This window comes from Eptatretus burgeri, chromosome 5 (assembly GCF_056783735.1).
Source record: "Eptatretus burgeri isolate ZD-2024b chromosome 5, Ebu_testis_v1, whole genome shotgun sequence".
Lineage (NCBI taxonomy): Eukaryota > Metazoa > Chordata > Myxini > Myxiniformes > Myxinidae > Eptatretus > Eptatretus burgeri.
The window spans coordinates 61,742,180-61,760,274 of record NC_140965.1 but is presented as its reverse complement, the minus strand read 5'-3'; the positions used below and the strand labels follow the sequence as shown (position 1 = coordinate 61,760,274).

The 18,095-nt window shown below is 46.3% G+C and overlaps 1 protein-coding gene across 6 annotated transcripts in view; it reads left to right on the top strand.

Moving 5' to 3' along the window:
- The window catches only part of LOC147026534 (patatin-like phospholipase domain-containing protein 7), a 243,036-nt gene that overhangs the window by 138,481 nt on the left and 86,460 nt on the right, over positions 1-18,095 (top strand). For all 6 annotated transcript variants that reach the window (XR_015058386.1, XM_085882013.1, XM_085882011.1 and 3 more), the window contains exons 14-17: positions 3,320-3,394; positions 5,703-5,809; positions 10,915-11,205; positions 17,201-17,278. Coding sequence is in view for 5 of the 6 variants with exons in the window: in XM_085882013.1 (XP_085738139.1) it covers positions 3,320-3,394; positions 5,703-5,809; positions 10,915-11,205; positions 17,201-17,278 (551 nt within the window). In the remaining variant the exon portion in view is untranslated. The remainder of the gene's footprint in view (positions 1-3,319; positions 3,395-5,702; positions 5,810-10,914; positions 11,206-17,200; positions 17,279-18,095) is intronic.

Here is an 18,095-nt window from a genome sequence, read left to right as displayed (position 1 = left end):
AAATGAGACACCTTCTGAGGCACCCACCACACACCACTGCAAGACATAATAAAGGTGGAAACGTACATCCAATATGTGTGTTAGATTGAAAGCTTTGGTACTTTTACTGAAACGAACAACCAGGCAGATTGGAGAGCGCTCACCAAGTGGCTAAAGCACTCAAGCAAGCACTTCAACGAAACGGTTGATAAGGAACGGCGAGCTTGGCAAGGGATGAACATTGCCTATTCATCATATTAAACACACACCTCCTGGAGATGCCAAAATATCAAATATGAATTGGACAAATGACCATTTATTAATTTTTTTTAGCAGTTCGAACTGCTGCTAAGTTCAATTCTGGAGTTTCAATTTTGTAATTTGGCTTGGTTTAAGAGATTCTCGAGGTTATGACGCGCGGAAATGAAATAAAACCACGAATGCTGGCGCCTCCAGGCGTTTATGAAAATTGCAATGTATCCAGCAATTTGTAGATATGATGATCAAGGCATTCGATAACATGAGTGAGGAAAGTCGAAAAAAATGTTTTTATCGTTAAGAAATTGTTGTGGCTTGTTCCAAGTCAAGGCATGGCTGAGCATGCCAAAAAACATGGCGACTTCAGACCCCAGCGATGTAACCTACGATATGCCTTAAGACCCCATAGACTCATGGAGCGAGGTGGCCAAAGATGCGTCGATAAAGGATATAATTAAATAAGGCAGTTAATTATCTTCAAAAGGGGTGTTTTAATTTACCCAAACACTCAATTTTCACTCTTGCACTTTCATGGAATTCCCTTACTATGCATGCAAAGTTTCAGGCTGCTAGGTTTTATGGTTTTGGAGTTACACGCACACACGCGCGCGCGCACACACACACACACACACACACACACACACACACACACACACACACACACACACACACACACACACACACACACACACACACACACACACACACACACACACACACACACACACACACACACACACACACACACACAGCATTGTACTTCAATCTGGAGCATTTATCATCATCTCGCATCCATCCCTCAGCAGCCTGAATGCACTTTGAATATTTTCAAATATATAAACATAGCAGAAGTTTCAGTTTGATTGTGAGACCAACGCAACAACTTATCATGAAATTACAGTGTTGTCAAGCATGGAAATTATCCTCATCATTACATCCCCCCCCCCTTTGAAATAAGTTTCTACGACAACAATTTGTATTTGATTTGATTTTAGTCTTTGGTCAAGACACTCAGTTGATCTTGTTTGCATTTTGTTTTAACTTATGCATCCTTTTAGACCTTTGCCACCTTCTGTTTAATATTTCATGTGTGATGATCTTTGCTTCCATGGAGCATTACAGTGCTATTTAATGATGATGCATTCGTTATGATGTGCTGGCTCGCACTTGCTGTTAATTAATGATCATTACCTTCGCATTCTGCGAAAGGTTATGTTTTGGTCGGCGTGTATTTATTTATTTATTTATTTGTAATCTTGTGATTCGTATAACTCAAAAAGTATTAAACCGAATTGCATGAAATTTGGTGGGATGATTGGTTATTAGCCAGGAAGCATTCGATTAGTTTTTGGGATCGTTCGGGTCAAAGGTCAAGGTCAAGGTCATGAAAAGGTCAAAATCGTCTTTTTACGATAACACAGTCAATTTTTATTCAATTTGCATGCAACTCACGCCAAAATTTTCAGAATTCAACGCCTCATCTTGTGATATGCAATATGACACAATGACGCCCATACTCTTGTTACCGGTTCGGGGTCAAAGGTCAGGGGGGTCACGACCTTGAAAAATATGCGGTTTTTGTCATAACGCGGTCAATTCTTGTCCGCTTTACATGAACCCAGCACCAAAATGTTCAGAATTTAATGCCCAATCTTGTGACACAATGAGTCATAACACATGTCACCGGTTGGGGTAAATTGTCGGGGGGGGGGGGGTCATGCCCTTGAAAAATATGCGGTTTTCGGCATAACTCAGTCAATTCTTATTCGATTTGCATGAAACCAGCATCAAACGAGATTACCTTCTCTTGTTGAAACGTTGTATTCACCGAGCTTGCGAGTGAAGACTCGCCAAAACGACGTGAGTTGATTGTTGTTTAGTCCGTAGCCCCCGGAAGTCGGGGGGGGGTCATGACATTATAGATATGTGGTTTGTGTCATAAGACCATTCATATGAAACCAGTTCCCCACACTCATACCAAGAACAAAAAAAGTAGTGGCGGCGAAGGTATGCGCTCTATGAGTGCCCGTTCTAGTTCATTCATTTTTAGGTCATCTCTTCGAACATGACCTTATAATATGGGCGTCGATGTCCTTCAATCCGTCCGTCCGTTCACAATGAAGTTAAAGCGGGAGATCTGGTCATTAGTGATCCTGATAGAGGTCGATGAGACGTACACGATGGTATGACTTTCAAGGTCACCGAAGGTCAAGGTCAAGGTCACGAGGCCTTTGAAGTTGTGAAAATGACGATTTTCAAATTATATCTCCTCCGCCATTTCTCAAGCGATCTTGAATTTGATTGTAGCATATGAATCTATGGGACAATATCTAAATTTGGTGTGTCCGGATTTTCGATATTCGCTTTCGTTTTCATGTCACGTGACTTCAAAGTTGGCAAAAAATGCGAAAATGACGATTTTCAAAATCTATCTCCTACATTTCTCAAGCGATCTTGAATTTGATTGTGGCATATGAATGTATGGGACAATATATACATTTGGTCAGGACAGATTTTTGAATTTCGCTTTCATTTTCGCGTCACGTGACTTCAAAGTTTGCAAAAACTGCTCTACCTTCAGGAGGCTATATATTCTCTACGGGGCATGGTAAAAGTTAATGAATGGTGTCATTGCATAGCAGCTGACCTTGTCTTTCATGTCCATTTGAAAGAATACCGATATCTTCGAATACGTACACGTCACGTGACTGAATTTTGCGAAAACTGCTTCATGTAGTTGCAAATTGACGATTTTCAAAATTGATTTCCTACATTTCTTAAGTTATCTTGAATTTGATTGTGGCATATGAATCTATGGGACAATATCTAGATTTGGTCGGGCCGGATTTTCGATATTCGCTTTCGTTTTCGCGTCACGTGACTTCAAAGTTGGCCAAAAATCCCTCCTGACCCGAGAACACTACACCTTAGTAACAGGAACTCATGCTTATTTCTCGCAGAGATGACCGTCACTCCCGCACGGGTGTATTTTTATGTGCTCGCTCGGCTCTCACTTAGTAATTGATGATGATACATTAGTTTTAATAACTACTCCCAGAAGTGCTGTTCTGCATCTTTGCAGATGGAGAGCTGTCAAAGACCTCACGAGTCCAAGGGAGTCTTGCTCGTTCAATCTCGATGCCAGTGGACATCAACGGTAAGGATCTAAGTCAGATTACGGTATCTGCTATTCTTCAATATCTCATTACTTTGGAACTTTTTCTGACGTTCCCTTGTGTTAAATCAAATACATTCATGATATTTTTCACTTGAGTTAGCAATTGGCAAATGTAATAAACATAGTGGTCTATGCAAATAGTTGGCAAATGAGAGAACAGCAAGTATCGGAAATGGTCAACAATGGAATGGTGCTGTAACTGTTACACATGGGAAAGCAAGTGAGGAAATATAGTCGGAGACGAATGGTAACTGGTGATCATGGTTCTTTCATATTTACCATTGTGTGCAACGAGGGCAATACAAACACATTTCCGACACGACTTTTGTCCTTGACATGTTTTACATTAACTTTGACACTGACCAAACAACTTTTGGCAATCTTTTTTACGATAAAGAATATATATCGAGACGATTCACTTCCAGGCAAAAGACTTTGAAGACAATTTGTAGTTGTTTAAAAAAAAAATTTCAATGAAGATTCTCTTTGTTTCGTCTCATTTGTTTGCATCCTGTTCTATGTACTGTATGTCTTTGTGCGAAACAAGAATTCTGTTCATTTAGTGTGCACTCACTACTTATTGACCTCCAGTCCTTAACTCTCCTCACTCTGCATTTTTAGCCGCATCTCACATATTGAACGCTGACTCTAAGAGAGCTCCGCGTTGTTGTTGTTGTTGTTGTTGTTGTTGTTGTTGTTGTTGTTGTTGTTCTGGTGAAGACAAAACCTTTAGGACGCGGCTCTTTATATACAGGATCCGGATCTCCTTAAATACTAAACACCTCTACACATCCTCGCATTGAGGGTTCCTTTTGAGAGCGTCTATCATGAACTTTTAAATATATTCGGACATTTGCTTTAAAGTTTATAAAAGTTCACGTTACTATTTAAAGATTATTCCATTTAATGTGTTGTAATTTCGTAAATACACTATTTTCTCGTCATGAACGTGGAGCCTCCATGACGGGTCTCGCTATTGGCTCCATCAAGGCACGTGACGAAATATCGGAAGTTGTTGTTCTTCTTCTGGTGAAGACAAAACCTTTAGGACGTGGCTCTTGGACACATTTGTCCTTGTTTTACAATGCTGCTGAGATTTAATTTGATTTGATTTTTAAAACATGTACATTCCATTCTGTTACTTGCACGCTCTCCTGCTTTATGACCACTGAGTCTGATGTGATTGCACCCACATCCAGAGCCAGTGAGTTTCGCATGACTTGTTGGACATTGAATTAACTTATTTTCATCTGCTCTTTGTTTTTATGCTTAAGATCGTACCAGTGCTACCTTTTTACAAAGCTGTACCTGTGCTTTGGGTTAGGATAGTGTCTCATTTAGAAAAGTAAATTTTTAAAAAAAAGAAGATTATAAAACAATGCTCTGAGGGCAAACATGAGGGATACTCTGGGGAGGATGTTGTATGAGGACGAACTGGCTGTTGTGGAGGAAAGTAGGCTGGAGATGCAGGAAGTACTGGGGGAGTGGAAGGAGGCATTTGGGAAGCATGAACTGAAGAAGAATATGGAGAAGACTGAGGTGATGTGGTTTGGGCAGCAGAGAAAGTAAATTAATATCAGGTTAGAAGGGAAGGAGATCAGACAGGGAAATTGGTTTGAGTATCTCGGGTGAACAGTGACTGGAGATGGAAGTCGGAGGCAGAGGTGCAGAGGAGGATTCAGGTGTGTGCGAATGCATGGAGGAGGGCAGAGGGATGAATGGCAGACAAAAATATATCAAGGAATTTGAAAGGGAAGGCTCTGATGCAGTGTGTAATGCCGGCCTGCCTTTACGGTCTGGAAATGGTAGCAATGACAGAGAGACAACAATGGAGGATTCATGTTTGCGAGGTCAACTGGATCAGGAGGATTGTGAGAGTGAAGAGGGTGGATAGAAGGAGAATGGATGAACTGAGGAAAGAAATTGGTGTGCAGATGAACTTGACGGTGAGATTGGTGAAATGCCGGCTGAGATGAGCTGGACACTTGGTGCGGAGGGGGGAAGAGAGAATGAGCAAGGTGAGAGTTAAAGAGGTAGACCATGTTGGGAGATGAGAAGAATATGTGAGGAGGGATATCAGTAAAGGAGATGGAGGGGGTGGTTGGAGAGTGGAGAGAGTTTGCTAAGGACAGAGGGAAATGGAGGAGTGTCATGGCAAAGGCAGGACAGAAGCTTGGCGCCATTGGATCTCAACCCTTATAAATGGAAGAAGAACAAGAATCTCTATATATCCACCTGCTTGTAAAATACCTTTTGATACCAGTATTGCTGTTATGTTGTACCACAGATACCATCCCTGGATCCTCTCCGTCTGATCTGGAAATGGCATTTCAGCGTGCTGGAGTCTACTTGCCCCCTTCAACAGATCAGCTGCCAACAATCCAGGTTCCCATGGTAATGTTTTGGGTGCGAACATATAACTTGAGTAACAGGCTCGAACTCGAGTATTCATTTTGTTCGACTCAAATGTTGGATATGTGAACGAGGACATATGCTTTGTGATTCTTTTTTTTTTTTTCCTGAACTGCAGAGCACCTCGTATTACAGCTGGGTGTGAGTTCTTCCCCACCCCTTCCTCTTTTCCATCAATTGATTTTCTCTATTTGCACCACCACTAACCCTCCACCCTTATATTTTGTTGATGTGGCATGTAGTCTAATCCTTATTAGTGGTCTTCTTATTTCGTATGCAGCACCAGGCTGCTGTGTAGCATAATTGGCCGAGGGTGTCTTTGCTGTTGTCTATAGGTTTGGGCAGGAATTTGTAATTTCCTCATGGTGCCAGCAATAGCTTACGTACTCTTCGTGAAAGACACCATGAGATCTTTACCATTCACGAACTAATGCTGGCAAACAGGACACCTGTTTAACGTCCATCCAAGGAATCAAACCCAGGCTAGGCAGCTTTGAAGCGAGTGTGCGTACATCGAGGCCTTCCTGTCAGCTCCTTGTTGGTAATTGTGAAGCGAATCCGGGGAAACGGCTGGAGCTAGTGAAGTGAAATGGTGAGGGGTATTAATGTTCTGATAAAGTATTTTTATTTTGAACTCGACGACCCATGAACCCGGTTGATAAAAAAAAATAATTTCAAAAAAAGCATAAATATAAAGATAGCTCCAGCGAACTATACCGCTGAGCTTGTTTGCATTGATCAAATAATCCTGAAGAGTAGTTGACTGAATCGGGAATTGATTTTTTTTTTCGTTGCCCGATTTGAACGAAACTTGATATTGCGCGTCAATGTGAAAAAAAAAAAACGGACAAAAGAAAGTTGAATAAATTATTGTACGTAATCTTCTAAACACAATTTTATTTATGAATGAATACGGAAGTATTAGATCAAAATGGCGATGTTTATTTTTTGCTTAAAAATAAATCGTTCTTTGTCTATACTAAATGTTTGAGATTTTAAAATATATCATTTGAAGAAAAAAAAAAAGATAGCTCCAGCGAACTATACCGCTGAGGTTGTTTGCATTGATCAAATTCTCCTGAAGAGGACTTGACTGAATCAGGAATTGATTTTTAAAATAACTTTTTCTTTGCCCGATTTGAACAAAGCTTGATACTGCACACCGCAGGAGAATGGTGAAAAATGTGGCCCTAAAATATTTGCGCTATCGTGTACCATTTTGGCTGTATTTCAGGAACATACATACATACATACATACATACATACATACAAGATGAGAGTTTTGGTAATATATAGATGTCATTCTACAAAATCAATATTAATGTGTGTGTGTCAGTGGGTCTCCCCATACCTAGAGGCCTGAAACTTTGCACGCATATTTAGGGAACTTCAAGGGAGGGCATGAATGAAAATTGGGTGTTTGGGTTAATTTAAACACCCCTTTTGGAGATAATTAACGGCCTTATTTTATTTTCCTTTAGCGAGGCATCATCTTTGGTCAGCCTTCTGTCAGCTTGCTGTGTTCTTAATTCACCATTTTGCTCGGCCAATTCAAACTTTCTTGATATGGAAACATGATTTACTCTCACAGACGAATTAAAGTGTAGAATTGAAATATTATATGTGACTTGAGAATCGGATCTCATGGATTAAATGAGTGTCAAAATCTGGAGTGAAATCTGAAAATTTAAACAAACCAGCGATTCGATTTTTATAACCAAGTGTATTTATTTAAGCAAAGCATTAAGCATAATTTTTTTTCTACTGTTCTGACGATTATATTGAGTAAAGAAAAGATTAAGGAATGTGCAGGAAGTGTAACTTCATTGAGCGCAACACCATGCTCGATAACCTGCTTTTGCAAGTCATGACACAGGTGTCCTGTTTTAGGCAATTAGAAACTCGACGCCACGTTGGGAGCGGACGTGCTGCTATGCCGACGCCACGTGGGGAGCGGACGTGCTGCGGCGCCGACGCCACATGGGGAGCGGGCGTGCTGCATCGCCGACGCCACGTGGGGAGCGACGTGCTGCGGCGCCGACGCCACGTGGGGAGCGGACGTGCTGCGGCGCCGACGCCACGTGGGGAGCGGACGTGCTGCGGCGCCGACGCCACGTGGGGAGCGGACGTGCTGCTATGCCGACGCCACGTGGGGAGCGGACGTGCTGCGGCGGCGACGCCACGTGGGGAGCGGACGTGCTGCGGCGCCGACGCCACGTGGGGAGCGGACGTGCTGCTATGCCGACGCCACGTGGGGAGCGGACGTGCTGCGGCGCCGACGCCACGTGGGGAGCGGACGTGCTGCGGCGCCGACGCCACGTGGGGAGCGGACGTGCTGCGGCGCCGACGCCACGTGGGGAGCGGACGTGCTGCGGCGCCGACGCCACGTGGGGAGCGGACGTGCTGCGGCGCCGACGCCACGTGGGGAGCGGACGTGCTGGGGAGCGGGCGTGCTGCGGCGCCGACGCCACGTGGGGAGCGGACGTGCTGCGGCGCCGACGCCACGTGGGGAGCGGACGTGCTGCGGCGCCGACGCCACGTGGGGAGCGGACGTGCTGCGGCGCCGACGCCACGTGGGGAGCGGACGTGCTGCGGAGCCGACGCCACGTGGGGAGCGGACGTGCTGCGGCGCCGACGCCACGTGGGGAGCGGACGTGCTGCGGCGCCGACGCCACGTGGGGAGCGGACGTGCTGCGGCGCCGACGCCACGTGGGGAGCGGACGTGCTGCGGCGCCGACGCCACGTGGGGAGCGGACGTGCTGCGGCGCCGACGCCATGTGGGAAGTGCCACTGTGCGGTGCAGGTGTGGGGAAATCCCTACATGTGTGCGAGTGAAAGGATGAGCATATCGCCAATGCACGATTAGCATGGACTGCAAGTAGGTTCGAGGAATGCGTGTTTGAGACCGGGGGTGGGGGCGGTGGGGAGTGGGGGGAGCAGGCCTTTGCCAGGTAGATAGCATGGGTTTTAATTTTGAAATGCTATAGAACACGGCGGTTAAAAAGAATACGTGTGCGTTTTATTGCCCCGGTATGCTGCCGACCCTGCCCCCCCCCCTCACGTTACCTCCTCTTGCTCTCTTGCTGCCTTCTGCTTCCCCTCTCGCTGCCTTCACCTTCTCCTCACGGTGCCTTCCCCTTCCACTCACACTGCCTTCCCCTCCCCTCACGCTGCTTTCCCCTCCCTTCACGCTGCCTTCCCCTCCCTCCCTTCACGCTGCCTTCCCCTCCCTGCCTCCCTTACCTCCCCTTACACTGCCTCTCTTTCCTGCCCTCATGCTGCCTTCCCCTCCCCTCACGCTGCTTTCCCCTCCCTTCACGCTGTCTTCCCCTCCCTCCCTTCACACTGCCATTCCCTCCCTTCCCCTCACACTGCCTCCCTTCCCTCCCCTCACGCTGCCTCCCTTTCCTCCCCTTACACTGCCTCTCTTCCCTGCCCTCATGCTGCCTTCGCCTCCCCTCCACTCACGCTGCTTTCCCCTCCCTCCCCTCCCCTCCCCCTGCCTTCCCCTCTTCTCATGCTGCCCTCCCTTCCCTCTCCTCTCGCTGCCTCCATTCCCTCCTCTCTCGCTGCCTCTCTTCCCTCCTCTCTCGCTGCCTCTCTTCCCTTTCCTCGGATAATTCTTGAGAGGGTTCGCCACCATCTGCTTGAGCACCAGTGCCCAGAGCAGTCAGTCTTTACACCAAAGAGGTCAACGATTGACCGTATCCTTGCCTTTTGGATCTTTACCGAACACAGATGAGAATTTCGGCAGATGCTGCTTGCAGCCTATATTGATCTCTGCAAAGCATTCGATTCAGTGAATCGGGATGCACTTTGGAGGATTCTCGGTTTTCGTGGGGTGCCACCAAAACTTATCAATCTGATGTCTGAACTATACTCTGGTACTGAGAGTGATGTGAGATGTGATGATACCATCTTCAACTTTTTTTCCAGTTGTTTCTAGAGTTCGTCAGGGGTGTGTTCGTCGGTTCGTTCGTCACTGAGTTCGTCACTGACCCCACACTTTTCAGTGCTTGTCTGGACTGGATTCTGTGGAGGATGTCGGAGAGATCAAGCTGCGGTGCATCATTTCGGAATGTCAAGATCTCTGACCTTGATTTCACAGATGATGCAGTCATTTTTGCAGAAACTCTGGATATCCTTTTGGGGACCCTCAAGGTGCTGAATGAGGAGTCTGAGCGCCTGGGATTACGGATTTCCTGGGTCAAAACTAAGATCCAGGCTTTCAATGACAAATGGGATGCCACTGTCTTGTCTGTACTATATTGTGGTGAGGATGTTGAGGTCACGGAGAGATTCACTTACCTTGGCAGTGATATTCATGTCTCTGCTGGCTGTGAGCCAGAGGTCAATTGACGTCTGGGACAGGCCTGAAGAGTCATGGATTCACTGGATCATGGGGTGTGGCTCAGTCGGTACCTGTTCAGGAGGACGAAAATCCGAATCTTCAGGTCCTTGGTGCTTCCAGTGTGGTGCTCTACGGATATGGGACTTGGACTCTGACCAGGAATCTGAGAGGGGGGGGCCTTAATTCCTTTGTACCAATTCTCTTCAGAGAATCCTTGGCTATTGCTTGTCGGACTTTGTGTCTAACAAGTGGTTGCTGAGAGAGACTCAAATGAGATTTGTTACCTGCATAGTCCATGAGCGTCAGCTGCAGCTGTATGGACATGTTGCTCGTTTTCCTGACGCTGATCCTGCTCACCAGATTTTCTCAGTGAGGAAGCATCGTGAGTGGAGGAGGCCAACCAGCTGACCACATGTCCCATGGTTGCAGCTGGTTGATCGAACATCTCAAGGAGATGGGGATGGGCCAGGCATCTGCCTGAGGCATGGCCAGACGGAGGCCCCTGGAATACCGGCAGAAAGTGGATGCAGCGACTCGCTGCTCTGGCACATGCTCCCAAACCTGACCTGAATGGAATACAAAACTTAAATTGTTCTTAGATTGTGTGCAAATAGTTTAAAAGTAGTTTTTCGTATTTTTTTGTTGTTGTTGCAGTTATTAGCAAACATGAGTCATGCAAATCCAGCTCGGTTTTACCCTGTGATACACTCATTTTCATGTCAATCGATGTTCCCAGGGAGGAGAGAAGGAGCTGGATGTGCGTGAACGTCGTGTAAAAGTCCTCACCGAGCCTTCGGTCGTACATCATTATCCTGCTCGAAACGATGAAAGAAACGAAACTGATGAACTCACTGATGACAAAGATGTGTACGAATGTGACTATGGAGTTGAAGGAATGGCGTCTGTTGAAGTTGTCCCTGCAGCCTGGGTTTCTGGGACAGGTGCGTTTGAGTGGAGCAACGCACGACAGCTCGAGGAAATTATTGAGGCAGCAAAGAAGGATCTGCTGAATCTTGTCAATATAAAGGTACTAATGGTTTCCATTTTTACACAGATGACCTTTAGGTAGTTGTCATTGTTTTTTTTGAATTGCTGTATAATTATCAGCTTTGTCAGGTTGTCAGGTCAGGTTCGATCTGTGACCTGCTACAGGTACCATGTAAACCTGTACTAACCTGTTCCATGGTCGGGTTGTCGGCGACTAAACCGTCTCCCCCACCAGGTTTTCTGGTGAGGAGGGTGTTTGGATATGGACACCCAGAAGGATTAAAAACAAAACCTGTCAAAGGGCGGAGGAGCTCCTTGAGAGCCAACGGCCATCCATATCTAGTGCCCAACTGTGTCTGCGGACGTCCTCCTGCAGTTGGGTTACTTTTTTATTAGGAGGTTGGTGTTACGATTTGCACTCCAGCCACCGTAAAACCCTTGATTCCGCAAAACACAAAAACGCAAAAAAATCTGAAAACCCACTCCGTGGGAGTACCTCCTGTGCAGCTTCCCTTCGCAGGGCAGCTCACCGGATGATCGGATTGGGGCAAAGCCTTCGGGACCCCCAGTCTTTGATGATAGGAGGGAAACCACGGGGTAACATCCCTGGGTCAGATTGCGGGAGAGTGTGTCAGAGTGGTGCTGTGGTGTCGTCCACCAGACGGTGGTCTCCTTGGGGTAACCTGAGGCGGTCCCTTCGGGTGGGTGCCTGGAATGTCCTATCCCTAAGAGAGGATGATCACCTGTCTCTTATCATCTGAGCTCAAGCGTTTGGATATCAGTATTGCAGCTCTCTCTGAGGTTCCGAGACCGGATTGCGGCGAGATAATGGTGCTTGGTTACACCTACTATTGGTCTGGTCGCTCTGATGGTTACCATACTCAAGGAGTTGCAGTAACTGTGTCCAATAAGCTGACCCCAATGACAATTGAGGTAACACCGGTCAACAAGCGTATTATGAGATTAAGGATTCGTCACTCCTTAGGTGTCATTTCCCTGGTCTCTGGTTATGCTCCGACTGAGGCGAGTGATCTCACCGTGAAGGACACATTCTACGCCACACTCGAGTCTGTGGTTGATCAGTGCCCCAGACGAGATACACTTCTAGTCTTGGGGGATTTCAATGCATCGACTGGAACTGATAGGGATGGTTATGAGGTGTGTGTTGGTCCCCATGGGTCAGGAACTATGAACCAGAATAGCACTAAGTTCCTTGACTTTGCAAGTAGTTATGGACTTATGGTGGCTGGTTCATGGTTTCAGCACCCACAAGCTCATCGCTGGACTTGGTATTCCAACGCTGGCGGTGTGGCAAAGGAGATTGACCATATCTTCGTTGATGGTCGCTGGAGAATGATCCAGAACTGCAGGGTCTACGGGAGTGCTCAGTTCCTCAATACTGACCACAGGCTTGTTCTAGCAACTCTAAAGCTGCACCTTAAATCCTGGAGAATGGTACCATCCCAGCCTAGGCTGGATGTTGGCAAGCTCAGGGATGAGAGAGTAGCTACGGAGTTTGCGAACAGGCTGAGTGGACACTTGGGGTGTCTGGGTGCTTTGGGGGGTCCTGAAGAGTTGTGGAGCGCCTTCAAGACCACCGTCCTTGATGTTGCCGGTGAATGTCTTGGAACTCACCGCAGGGCAAAGAAGAATTTTGTCTCTCAAGGGACACTGGATACCATTGACCAGAGTCGCAGGGCCAGGCTGAATGGCAGAGCTGAGCTGTTCAGGGAGCTGAGGCGTAAAACTGTACGTGCACTGAGGGTGGACAAGGAGGCCTATGTGCGAGGAATCTGTGAGGGGGTAGAGCATCACCTGTGGACAGGTGATTCTCGTCCCGCTTACAGGGGAATTCGCGCATTACGTTCATCCAAGCCCGTCCCTCGGAGCACTGCCGTTAGAGCAGAGAGTGGTAGGCTCTTGACAGAGGAGTCTGAAGTGAAGGCCCGCTGGGCCGGTTACTTTGAGCGGTTGTACTACGCTGATCCCCCAACTGTCGAGTTGGACATCAAGGGTGTTACAATCCTTGTTGCTGACCCTCGAATCAACTGTGGTCCACCTTCGCTTGTGGAAACACGGGCTGCGGTGAACCGGTTGAAACGTGGTAAAGCTCCAGGGATCTGTGGCACCCATGCTGAACTTCTCAAGGCTGGTGGAAATGCTGCACTCGTGTCATTGCATGCAGTTCTGTGCTCTGTCTGGAAAACAGGCATCATCCCAACTGATTGGAAGAGGGGCCTTGTTGTTCCTCTCTGGAAAGGGAAGGGTGATCGCCAAGACTGCAACAACTACCGAGGGATGACGCTGCTCTCAGTGCCGGGCAAGGTCTTTGCTCGGATAATTCTTGATAGGGTTCGCCACCATCTGCTTGAGCACCAGCGTCCAGAGCAGTCAGGCTTTACACCAAAGAGGTCAACGATTGACCGTATCCTTGCTCTTCGTGTCCTCACCGAACGCAGACGAGAGTTTCGGCAGGGGCTGCTTGCAGCCTATGTTGATCTCTGTAAAGCGTTCGATTCAGTGAATCAGGATGTCCTCTGGAGGATTCTTGGTCTTCGTGGGGTGCCACCAAAACTGATCGATCTGATGTATGAACTCTACTCTGGTACTGAGAGTGTTGTGAAGTGTGGTGGTACCATCTCTGACTTATTTCCAGTTGTTACTCGAGTTCGACAGGGGTGTGTACTGGCCCCCACACTTTTCAGCTCTTGTATGGACTGGATTTTAGGGAGGATGTCGGAGAGATCAAGCTGCGGTGCATCGTTTGGGAATGTCAAGATCTCGGACCTTGATTTTGCAGATGATGCAGTCATCTTTGCGGAGACTTTAGATATCCTTTTGGGGGCCCTCGAGGTGCTGAATGAGGAGTCTGAGCCGCTGGGATTACGGGTTTCTTGGGTCAAAACTAAGATCCAGGCTTTCAGTGACATCTTGGATGCTGCTGTCCTGTCTGTGTCTGTTTGTGGTGAGGATGTTGAGGTCGTGGAGAGATTCACTTACCTTGGCAGTGATATTCATGTCTCTGCTGGCTGTGAGTCAGAGGTCAATAGATGTCTGGGTCAGGCCTGGGGAGTCATGGATTGACTGGATCATGGGGTTTGGTGCTGCCGGTACCTGTGCGGGAGGACGAAAGTCCAAGTCTTCAGGTCCTTGGTACTTCCAGTCTTGCTCTATGGATGCGAGACTTGGACTCTGACCAAGGATCTGAGATGGAGACTTAATTCCTTTGGTACCAGGTCTCTTCGGAGAATCCTTGGCTATCGCTGGTCGGATTTTGTGTCCAACGAGCGGTTGCTGAGAGAGACTCGGATGAGATTTGTTACTTGCATAGTCCGTGAGCGTCAGTTGCGGCTGTATGGACATGTGGCTCGTTTTCCTGATGCTGATGCTGCTCACCAGATTCTCTCAGCGAGGGAGTCTCATGAGTGGAGGAGGCCAGTGGGCCGTCCTCATGCCTCGTGGTTGCAGCAGGTTGACCATCATCTCAAGGAGATGGGGATGGGCCTGGTATCTGCCTGAGGGATGGCCAGACGGAGGCCCCTGGAGTACCGGCGGAAAGTGGACGCAGCGACGCGCTGTTCTGGCACATGCTCCCATACCTGACCTGATCAGCTTTCTATGAAATATCATGATGCATTTGTCAGTTTGACCAAAATTCTGCATCATTCAATACTTTTGGATTTAATTTGGATACCACCCAATGTCATTGATTCTGAAATTCTAACCTATAAAGGAGAAATGACAGTGATTGGTGTCTCTTGTGATCTCTAGAATTGTCTCTTGACAACTCTTCTTGATATGCTCCATCTCCCAAATGGTAAAAAAAAAAAAAAATCTCATCGCATTGTGAAACTGTGGTCTTTGTTCTTGCTGTGGAAGAATATTTGGCCACAACGATCTCAAACACGCGCTTTGATTCACCAACAGAAAAAAAGGAAAAGCAATTTCATTCAAGCATGTTGCAAAAATTATTAGAAAATAAGACCAAAATGTAACATCGATAAACTTTGAACCAATTCTTTCTTTCAATCGTCTGCAAGCAAAATCACTATTGTTCACGATGGTATATGCTGCATCGTGTTTGTGTATTTGTATGTTTATTTATTTTTCATGTTATTGTGTTCATAGCTTGTTGTGAGCGCAGTTCATGTAACTATTCTCTGATCTCCCATCCCTCTCTTCCTTGTATTAATTTCTGTCTTTTCCTTACGTTCCTTCCCTTATTTCTCACTCCTTTCCCTCATATCTCCCTTTCTCATTCCCTCTTACCCCACTTCCACAGATGTCCTCTTCCCTCCATCAAGGATTTGTTGTCTCATTATTCATTTATACATGTGGGTGTGGCTGTGTCATTGTCTGCTAATCTAACCACAGCTAACACTTTGGTTTTCAGACTAAATAGTACCATTCCTTCTGCACTGGTGGTGCACTGTATGTGAAAATGTAATGAATCGACACAATATTTAGCTTTGCTCTTTACATTCTCCCTTATATGTGGGTACGTATGTATTGCACATGGTATTTCAGGACGTTGGCACAGGAGTGAAAATGGGTTATCGTCATGTTTGGAGTTGGAACGTTACCAGTTGGACATCGTTGGTATCCAGGAGGTCGGTTGTCTCAGCTCTGGCTGTACTTAGCACGGGATTGTCTGAGCCTTCTCTTTGGGCTTGACAACCCGGCAAAACACCATGGAAGAGGTCAGTTGAAGAATGTGAAACCATCAACAAGAAGCTCCTGCAATCCTGCTTTTCCATTCAGGATTGGAGAAAGATGACAGTACACATGTTTGCAGTTCAACCCTCAAAAGTTGAACATCTATGGTGGACCACAATAAGGCAATGGAAACTTGGATTTTCTATTCCTATCTTTTATTCACCATTGGCCAGACCACTCCTGACTGGTCTTGCTGGGAATTTCCAATGTCTGGGTTGTTCACATTTGCAACTGGAGGCACAATTTGTGCTTTGGGGTTGACGAGTGTAATAATAATAGGAGAAGGCTCCTAGACACGAGCATTTTGTCTGAGCTTGCAATAATGAACATCTTTTTTTATCCACTGTCACATCCATAGAATCGGTTGGGTGCACCAAATGACGAAGCTTTATCACCTACTCAGCTCCGTCATTGTGGATTTGTGGCTACGAGTCCTACACTTCGACTCACCTACATATAGGAGGTGACCTCGATACCTATCAAATGTGAATGCTGATGCCTACATGCAGAGGTTCATTCAGTCACACACCATTGTTGGAAGCTTACTCGTCTGCCATTGCTCGAGCAAATGAAGGTGCCTTGCATCCCATGACCCAAGGCTGTCTTCAGTCGTCATGAAGACGAACTGCAGAGTGTCCTCAATTTCCATCATAAACAGGAAAGCCAGAGAACCAGTGTTGGACCCATTGTAACAGCTGTAATGCTTCACAAAGCACTTCCATGTGGTCTTTCCCAAGGGCCCCTAACATTTAGTCGGTTTTTGGCGTCAAAGGACAAACAGAGGTTTATGTGAGAGGTAAACAGGGCTGGATGCACCTCCGACCACAGGCAAATTGCAGAGGGCCATACAGAGCCCCCACACTACAAGGGAAGCAAGTGTTGATGGAATCCCTCCCTCGTGAGCTGCCGCAGAGAGGTTGGCACTCCATACTCACTGCTTCGCAGGATCTCACCGGGGCTGCCTTTTTTACATGCAAGGTACCAGAAAATTGGAAAGATACACTGGTGATCCTTATCTTTAAGAAAGATGACATCACCCTACATAACAATTAATGAGGCAACTCGCTTCTCATCGTACTCGAGCAAACCCTCACAAGGACAATCCAACATCACCCTGCAGAGTACACCGAGTCAAGACATGGGGAGCTGCAATATTGTTTTAGTTAGGCTCAGACCTATTCAGTTTCCATTGCCTTGGCCCACTGCCAGGAGATCTAAAAATAAAGCATGTGTGCCAGTAAAATGTTTTTAGCTTTTTTTTTTATTGTGCGTGCAAATATCAAATGTATGTATTTATTGTTTTTTTCATTTGTCGCCAGGATCCTTCTTTGTTAGATGGCCGAGTTACTTTGCATCATGTCGGAGCGGGTGCTATGGTCGCGAGACAAGGAGACCAGGTGTGTGTTATTCTTGTTTGTATTCCGTGCAATCTTCACTGACTGTGCATGGAACAAATACGAGTTTGTTTGTTTTGTTTATTTAAATTGTTGCTTTCATTATCATCATTTGTCTTCCACTGATACTGAGTTTGTCTGACAACTTAATCCTTTTGTTCTCTTTGTGCAATTTTTCACGAGATGCCGCTCTTACCCCCACAAAGATTGTGGATTTGTAAACTTGTTCCCCTGACTCGGTTCTATCTCTGTTCCTTACATTCCCCACTCCCTTTCTCTTCCTCGTCTCCCTTTCCTTTTCACCCATTTTTTTTTTTTGTAATTAATTCCCCAACCTTCTCCTCTCTCTCCCCTTTCATTCTATGTTCCCATCCTTTTACCTCCACCACCAAAGGTGGCCAAAGGTTATGTTTTCACCCTTGTCTGTTTGTTTGTTAATTTGTTTGTCTGTGAACAGGACAAAGTTGTGGACTAATTTGGACGAAATTTGCTGGATATGTTGGGTGTGTGACAAGGACGGAATGATTAGATTTTGGTGAAGATCTGGAAACAAGGATTTTTAAAGTGATTCTTCTCCATTGAGTGATAGGGCAAAAAACGGTATGTAGCATGCTATCTCAAAAAGTTACTGCCTGATTCAGATGAAACTTGGTGGACAGGTTGGGTGTTTTGTCAGGTCAGGTCAGATTAGATCTGTGACTTGTTATAGATACCATGTAAACCTGTACTAACCTGTTTCATGGTCGGTTTGTCGGCGATGAAACCGTCTCCCCACCAAGTTTCTTGGTGAGGAGGGTGTATGATATGGACACACAGCAGG